Here is a 9,317-nt window from a genome sequence, read left to right on the forward strand (position 1 = left end):
AATCCATCCTGACCGGCGGCCTCGTCCTCTTCAGGTTTGAGCCGGTCCCAGAGTGCCGGCCGCTCACTCACCGCCAGGACCGTGAGCGAGCAAGTCAGACAGTCTGCACTGCAGTTTGAAATGAATCCTGTGCCCGGGTCTGAGAAAGGCTTGTACCCGGGCACATGATTACAAACCCGGAGTAGAGGTAGCCGAGTTGCATTTCTTAGCCCCTACACCTCGGAACAGCAGTGGACCTTTGGAGAAGGTAGGTCAGGAATGAAATCCAGCTTGCCACAGATACATGCCTATAAATAGAGTGGCATGTAAAATCTGTGTGCAAATATGTTGTGAGGAGACTGATACTGACCTATTAGATGCCTGGGCAGAAATGTGTCACGAGGAGAGTGCCAAGGCTTGTCAAGTGACCCAAGCCATCTTCATTGCTGATATAACTAGAAGGAGTGTCATCGCTCAGAAAGCTGGGTACAACACCTACAGAGATAAATAGCGCAAGTGTGTTACATTTTAAAGAAACTGTGTATTTGCTCCACCTGTTGCCACTAACTAAGCTTGGGCTTTCATTAAAAGACTGTAACTATAAGCTTTTTGTCCCAAGTGAGACTGTAACCGTTAAGCTAGTTGCCTCTTTTAAGCATTTTGTAACCCTCAAACCAGCTGCCTCTTGTAAGCACTTTGTAATTATCAAGCTCACTGCCTCATGTGAGAACTGTTGCTCCTGCTACATCTGTACCTGTTTCCTACTGCTGTCCTTTAACGGGAAGCTGTGTACACTTCTCAATGGCCAAAGAGAATCCCATACTGACCCCCTTATGTGCAGCATCCACAAGAGGGAGCTTTACTGCATACTATTTTAATATTGAGTTCAAAGTATAGTCTGTATGCAGTAAGTGCCAAATCTCCCTCTAGTGGTGGCTGCAGCAGGCAGAACTATATTATTTACCTCTATACCTTTGTAGGGAAGTTTTGACAATAACTTGTCATGTGGCCTTTAGTATCAATTACAACTTGACAATGACGTCTCATGCTGTTCACAAGTTGACTTATTATATGCTGAGGCATGGAATCCCACTCTTCTTGAAGGGCGGCCCTCAGGTCTTTGAAGTTCTGGTGTACAGAGTTAAGAGCTCCTACACGGCGACTCAGCTGAGTACATAGGTTTTTTATGGGACTCAGGTATGGAAAAAGTGCAGGCCAATCCATTTGAGGTCCCCCAGTCTCCATCAGCCATGTTGTGACCTCAATGAGCTGGCGCATTGTCGTCCATGAAGATAAAATTAGGCCTGTGTTGTTCATGCAAAGGCACAATGACTGGTTAATGATGTTATTCAAGTAGTATCGGCTTGTAACTGTACCATTCACAAAGTGTATGGCAGTTCTGTATTGACTAGACACCCCTGTAACACCACCACCACCACCAAAGGCTTGTCTGGTGCCAAGAGTGGCTGATGCATAGCGCTCTCCTTGACATCTCCTACATTGTTGGTGGCTATCATTTCTGCTCTATGTGAATAGCCTTTCATCAGTGAACAGCACTGAGGCCCACTGGTCCCTCGTTCAGCATAGATGCTCCCTGGCCCATGCAAGACGATGACGCCTGTGGCTGGTGGTGTGGTCAGGTATCCTTGCAGGTCGTCAAGCATGCAGACCACACTGATATAAACAGTTTTGAATGGTCTGACGTGACACTTGGGTGCCTCTTACCTCCCTTTATTGTGCCTGGAGTTGTGTGGCATTCATGATCTGGTTCCGCAGGGCATTGTTCACAATGAAGCAGCCATCAGTGTGGGATGTGGCCAAAGGGCGTCCACTTCTATGCCTTTCTGTGACTCTTCCAGTCTCTCTCTGTCTCTCCTGCAACCTGCTGATGATTCTCTGTCACACTCCAAGCTCAGTGGCCGCTTCCATCTGAGAACTAGTGTTGAGCGCGAATATTCGAATTGCGAATTTTTTTCTCGAATATCGCAATTTCGAGATTTCGCAAATATTTAGAATATAGTTCTATATATTCGCAAAATCGAATATTCGTTTTTTTTCTTTTTTTTTTATTATATTTTTTTCTTTCCCACTTCCCTAAAGTTGTTCTTACCTGTCCTTTGGATTCCTGGCTTCCTGGCTGCTCCAGTCAGTGGCGTTTTCAACTTGCTGCTATATTCCATATTAGCTAAATTACAATCTAATCTATATGTGCATTTTACGAAATTTCGCAATAGTCGCAATTGCGATGCGAGTAATATAACACGAAATATTCGCATGAAGATTTCAACTTAGCACTGCTATACTCCATATTCTAGCCTAATATGGAATATAGCTGTGCTAAGTTAGCACTGCTATATTCCATATTAGGCTAGAATATGGAGTATAGCAGTGCTAAGTTGAAATCTTCATGCGAATATTTCGTGTTATATTAGTCGCATCGCAATTTCGACTTTTTCAAATGTTCTTAATATTGCTCTAACTTCGTCTTTTAGAAATTTCGTAATATTGCTCTAACTTCGTCTCTTAGAATATTACGAATATTCTAAAAGACGAAGTTAGAGCAATATTACGAAATTTCGTAAAATACACATATAGATTGTAATTTAGCTAATATAGTGCTATAATCCCTTTTTTTTTCTGTAATTTTTTTTTGCCTCTTCTTTTCTATTAAAAATTATTACTATAGCAGTATATTAGCTTAAATACAATCTATGTGTATTTTACGAAATTTCGTAATATTGCTCTAACTTCGTCTTTTAGAATATTACGAATATTCTAAAAGACGAAGTTAGAGCAATATTAAGAACATTTGCAAAAGTCGAAATTGCGATGCGAGTAATATAACACGAAATATTCGCATGAAGATTTCAACTTAGCACTGCTATATTCCATATTCTAGCCTAATATGGAATATAGCAGTGCTAAGTTTAAATCTTCATGCGACTATTTCGTGTTATATTACTCGCATCGCAATTTCGACTTTTGCAAATGTTCTTAATATTGCTCTAACTTCGTCTTTTAGAATATTCGTAATATTCTAAGAGACGAAGTTAGAGCAATATTACGAAATTTCGTAAAATACACATATTAGCCTAGCCATAGTCATTAGCATAGGAACGTTGCCTTATACTATCAAGATAAATTTTCGCAATATGCGAAAAAATAATTTCGCGATAATTGGAATAATTGCGAATATTCGATTTCGACGAATATAACACGAATATTCATGCGAATATTCGCGAAATATCGCGAAATCGAATATGGCACCTCCCGCTCATCACTACTGAGAACATCATGCTTGAAGCCTCACAATGGCCAGGTACAAATGTTGTCTTGGTCTCATGATGTCGCAAGGCGAAAAGCATGATGAGGAGGACTTTACAAATACCAATTCTAATTGAACCAGGAAATGTATTGGGCAATTCATGGATCAAACACCTGCTGTGAATTTTGCCGTTAAGCTCCTTGTTAGAGAACAGCAAGTTGTTCAAAAAGTACTAAATCATTTAACAGTTGGACATGTGCATTCAAAAGTTTACAGAAGGTCACATGAAGTTCACCTTTAAAGGTTAGAGTGCATTTTAGGTTAATTCTTAAATTTCACCCACAAGCCAAATATCCCTAACTTTTTGTGAGTAGTATATGTATCAGATAAATACAGCTCTAACATCTATAAAGAAGATACGTTATGATTTTAATCACAGAATTTTAGCATTAAAAGTTTGAGATATCCTTTAAAATACATGAACAAACACACATGCACATCGAACATATCTTAGCACCGGGTCTATATCTCAACGGACTAAAAAAAAACAACTGTTTCAACAATTTCAGTGCTGAATCAATTGGAAATCAAAGATAACCTATTAGATGTTAAAAGGGTCAGGCATGTTGAAATGCAATATGCCTGGTCCATTTTTCCCCTGACATCTGCTGTTGGCTAAGAGTTGGGGGACCCCCATACACGTTAGTTGGTTGGTCCCACTAAAATCATCTCATGTTTATGAACACCTGCAGTTCACTTGTGTGAAACTAAAAATTCACAACCCAAAGTTCAGTTTACACAATTATAACAGTGAGGGGTGAAATATATTAAAGGTGTGTCTTCAATTCTAACGGACAAAGTCAACATGAGTCAGCCTTTACCAAACAGAGATAGGGATTAATTGTGAAGAGAGTATTTATTGCGGGTATTTTGTATGAAGGTTACACCCTGTAGAATATTTATTTAATGAGAAATATTTGCCCTGAGCACAAAGCCACGATCTGTATATAAGCAGAGGCTCCGTCCCTTGTACTTCACTCTGCCTTTAGCAGCTGCCTGGAGAAGCCGAGAAGCTCAAATCTCATCCAAACATGAGTGACCTGGAAACCGGAATGGCTCTAGTCATCAGTGTCTTTGACCAATATGCCTGTTGTGAGGGCAAAAAAGACACTTTATCCAAAGGGGAATTGAAGGCTTTGATAGAGAAGGAACTGCCTGGACTCATAAAGGTAAGATGATGCCTTACATACAGTAGAAGTATACAGCTATCACCCATTATTTATATTATACTATAGAAGATAATCGGGAAATGCAAAAATAGCAATTTCATAGTAACAGAATCTCTCCTGGCGGCTGCAGGATAGAAGGGATGATGACTCAGGAAGGAACCCATCAACAGAATACAAATTGGAGTTTATAGCAGTCTATATACTATGACTGGCGGAGCATTCTACAACCTCATGTATAGGGTTCAGTATAAGGGCCGTATTACGTTTAAGTACTGTGCACGATCTAGTATAAGTTACCTATAGTAACAAAGGAAAGAATGGGCACTCTTATAACTGGACCACACGATTAGTAAAGTGACAATACTTTTATTTGGATAGGAGATATTGGGTATTGATACCAATATATGAAATGGCACAAAAAATTCTAGTCACTATTAATATGCATAGAATGAAATAAAATAAAGTTAAAATTAGGTATTTATACCCTAAAAGTATGCAGGCCTGTAAAATGCATAAAATAAATAGTAAAAAACAATTCAATCTAGTAACAATCCACTGATATAACTGAAAACACAATCAATTGCGATCTTACAGGTGGTAGATTGAATGGATACGCTGGATGACCTGGTTTCCCGGTCAGGTAGTGGACAAGGTCTGTCCTGGCTACAGATAGGCTGGCAAATTAACTATACTTCAATAGTTATAGCAGTGACTGATACTAAGTGAATCAAATAAACTAAACTCAATCCAATAAACTAAACTAAACTCAATCCAGCCAGAGCCGTCCTATACCTTCCTTATAAGTTACCTATAACCTGCTATATGCTGACACTGTACCTCAGTGTCCAGCTGATGGAAATATAGCGCTTTGTAATAAAAAATAAAAATAAAAAATGTGTACATTTTTGAATTTTAAAGCCACAGTTTGGAACCTTCTGCCATATAGCACTTTTCCCGTCACTTTTTGCATCCCTTAAAGGGCTTCTGTCACCCCACTAAACTCATTATTTTTTTTTGTGTACTTATAATCCCTATCCTGCCATATTGCCATACATTATGTTATTAATAATTTTCGTTCAGTAGATTTAGCAAAAAACGTACTTTTATGATATGCTAATTACCTTTCTACCAGCAAGTAGGGCGGCTACTTGCTGGTAGCAGCCGCAGAAAACCGCCCCCTCCTCTTGTTGATTGACAGGGCCAGCCGGGATCTCCTCCTCCGGCCAGCCCTATCGGCATTTCAAAAATCGCGCGCCTGTGTTGATTCGGCGCAGGCGCTCTGAGATAAGGAGGCTCGCCTCCTCAGCACTCCCTCAGTGCGCCTGCGCCGATGACGTCTTCTCTTTCGGTGACGTCATCGGCGCACTGAGGGAGTGCTGAGGAGGCGAGCCTCCTTATCTCAGAGCGCCTGCGCCGAATCAACACAGGCGCGCGATTTTTGAAATGCTGACAGGGTCGGCCGGAGGAGGAGATCGCGGCTGGCCCTGTCAATTAACAAGAGGAGGGGGCGGTTTTCTGCGGCTGCTACCAGCAAGTAGCCGCCCTACTTGCTGGTAGAAAGGTAATTAGCATATCATAAAAGTAAGTTTTTTGCTAAATCTACTGAACGAAAATTATTAATAACATAATGTATGGCAATATGGCAGGATAGGGATTATAAGTACACAAAAAAAAAAAAAATGACTTTAGTGGGGTGACAGAAGCCCTTTAAAGGGATTATCCAATGAATACTGTAAAAAATAAAGATAGTACATAATCTAGTACAACCTCTTTATAATAAAGCTAGAACCAGTCCTGTACCACGTGGATCCAGAGATCTCCTGCTGTGTGCGATTTGCTTCTTTTCCCTTTGCTGGAAGGAAATGCAACATAGAAGCCGTTACGTTGTTGCAAAAACTACATGATTTTTATGCATTTTTTGCCTCATCAAAAATGCAGCACCGCTGCAACGTATGCAGCACCTTCATAGTGCTCCCAACCAACCGATGAAAGAGCAAATGTTCATTTGTCAGCTGATTTGCACCTTTCATAGGAATAAAAGATGCACAATTATCAGCAGCACATCTCCCTGTGTAATCAGCCGCCAATAATCATTGGAAATTATGGGAAAAGAACAGTTGCGTTGTAATCAGACTTTTCAAACAAGTGCTGATCATAGATGCCAACTGTCCTGAATTTGGCGGAACTGTCCCTGATATTTAGAGACTGTCCTGGCAAATTCCCACAGTCCCGGGATAAAAATGGGTTAGATTAACGAAAACTTTGACCATACGTGGGTGCTCCCAGGTGGGGCCGGTGTATTCCCGGGGGCGTGGCTTACATGTCCGGATATTACCAACAGAATGGTTGGTAAGTATGGCCGATTAATGTGTTTATAGCCGATTGGCGCTCGTCCTGTCCGGGCAGTCTAAGAGCACCCTCAGTGCCACCAGGCAGTAGTGCTAATCACTAAGCCTCAGAGCTTTCTACTAAACTAGAACAGTTCCCATAGAACAAGGAAACATTTCCCAAACCCCTTTCTTTTGTAAAGATTTGATATGTTCCCTTCTTGGGGATCTAATCCTGTTTTTAGTGGGAAAAAACTAAGCAGAGAACAAGCTGATCCAAGGCTACTGAGAACTAAATCCTACAAAGGCAGCCTTCGTTTAGCAGCATTTCCTCAAATATATATAGATTGAAACTTTGCTGCAGAATTTAATTTATTTTTTTAAATGGTATATATCTTTTAAAGAGTTTTACCAGGCTCCGGATATTGATGACCTATTCTCAGGATAAGTTAATAATATTTGATGGGTGGGGGTCTGACACCCTGAACCTCCACCAATCAGTTATTGCCTGCAGCCTCAGGTGCTGGAACTAGCGCTTGAATGGAACAGGAAGTAGACAGCTCTGTTCAAAGTGTAGTGGCCATGTCGGGTTACTGCAACCCATCTCCCATTGAAGTGAATGGTAACTGAGCTGCAGTAACCCAGCACGACCACTACACTTTGAACAGAGCTGTCTGCTTCCTGCAGGTCATAAACATTTTGTTCATATTAGCCATATATGTTCAATTAAACTGGGCAATGGACAAAAAAAATTTCTCTGACATTTTGTCCATGAACAATCTTTCTTTCAAAAGATCTTTCATCTAGGTATCAGACGAAAATTTAAAACATGGCTGACTTCTTTCAGATAATGATAGTCTCACATCGGTCAATTAAAACAATAGTTCGTTGTTACATTTCACCAGATGATCATTTTGGTTAAAATTGTCGGTATATGGCTATCTTTGGAGTTTACTGCTGGTGGCATGTAGCGTAAGGGGAATTTTCTAAATTTCGAATTTTCTCATTTTGAGGTCTTTGTTATGTAAATGTCCATGTTTATCGGTTCCTTCTTGGCTATTTCAATTGTACAAAAAACCGAGGAGCTTCTCTGATTCTAATTCATTTTCTATATTTTTTGGTCTAGAATGCGAAAGGTAAAGACGAGTGTGGCCAGCTTCTAAAGGACCTGGATGAAAATAAAGACAATGAAGTGGATTTTAAGGAATTTATGATACTTGTTGCTGCGCTCACCTGTCTGGGGCATGAAAGATTTCAACAGACGTGTAAAAAATAATTATTTCAATCAATCTGCCTTTGACAAATAAAGTTCCGTATATTCTATTTTGTTTCTTTTTTTTGTAGGGTTATGAACAGGTTGATATGGACATATATGATACATTATGGTCTAGAATGGGTGTGGATTAAAGTATATCTGTCACCATGGTCAACTCTACTAAACCTAGAACTGACTATTATTATTTACATGCAAATGAGATGCTTGGGGCACTGAGGGGTTGGCCTAGCCCCTCGGAGGACCATTTCTAATTCTGCCTCTCCACATTGCCACCCTCTGCCAGTAAGATTAAGAGGGCCAGTCACCCTCACCGGTTTAGTGCCTGGCCTCAAAATCTTGTGCATGCACTGGGGGCAGTACTGCCTCTCAGAGCAGTTCAATTCTCAGAGTGGTCCCACTAGTACTGCCGCTGGCGAGTGCGCAAGATTTTGGGACCAAGCTTCAGAGCACTGAAGCTGCTTGGCCTTGCAAATCTCACTGGGAGAGGGGTGAAAAAAGGGGAGAGGCAGAGGTGAAGTGGTGCTCCGAGGGCCTCATTTGCAGATTAATAAAAATAATAATTTCCCTGCAGTGGTAATACCAATTGCAACAAGATATGGCTCATTGTAGTCACCATGATCAACCCTACCAGGAAGTAAGCTGTTTATAGGGTTGATCACTTTAAAGGAGTTTTATGGTCCACTTATATTGATGGTCAATCTTCAGGATTAGGCATCAAGATCAGATTGGGGGGGGGGGGGGGGGGGGGAAGACACACAAACCCTGCAACCCAACCAATCATCTATTTGTCATTTATCAGTCAGCACCGTTCACTGTGTGAAGTGGATGGAGCTATTTATTTAACTATTGAATTGAATGGGATCAGAGCTGCATTAATCATCCCACAATGGTCAGAGCTGTTGTTCTGGCGCTGAACCTACAGTACTGCAGAACCGCTGATCGGAGGTGACAGACCACCACCAATCAGATATTGATCCTGATAATTATCAATATTCCGGAAGGCCAAGGATAATTTAGTGGTTAACATTAAACATAGTTATATAATTATGTGGTTTAAAATGGTGAAGCCCAGGGCAAATTAGTTTACCAATGCATTTCATCTATAGTCCCAAAATTCTTTATATCCAAGCTGTGTTCCTGATACAAAGCCACAAAGTCATTGCTTACCTCCAGACAACCAGTTAAATGATAAAATTGTATCTGCCAGTAGCTCACATGGCTACACAGACTACTCTATTCCT

At 40.7% G+C, this 9,317-nt stretch overlaps 1 protein-coding gene across 1 annotated transcript; it reads left to right on the forward strand.

Moving 5' to 3' along the window:
* The first annotated feature begins 4,274 nt into the window (after nt 1-4,274).
* LOC120990364 (protein S100-P-like) lies at nt 4,275-8,085 on the forward strand. Its single transcript, XM_040419120.1, has 2 exons — nt 4,275-4,473; nt 7,927-8,085. Exons 1-2 carry the CDS (start codon nt 4,336-4,338, stop codon nt 8,074-8,076), a joined length of 288 nt encoding a protein of 95 aa, XP_040275054.1. The 5' UTR covers nt 4,275-4,335; the 3' UTR covers nt 8,077-8,085.
* The last annotated feature ends 1,232 nt before the right edge of the window (nt 8,086-9,317 follow it).

Source organism: Bufo bufo, chromosome 2 (genome assembly GCF_905171765.1).
Source record: "Bufo bufo chromosome 2, aBufBuf1.1, whole genome shotgun sequence".
Classification (NCBI taxonomy): Eukaryota; Metazoa; Chordata; class Amphibia; order Anura; family Bufonidae; genus Bufo; species Bufo bufo.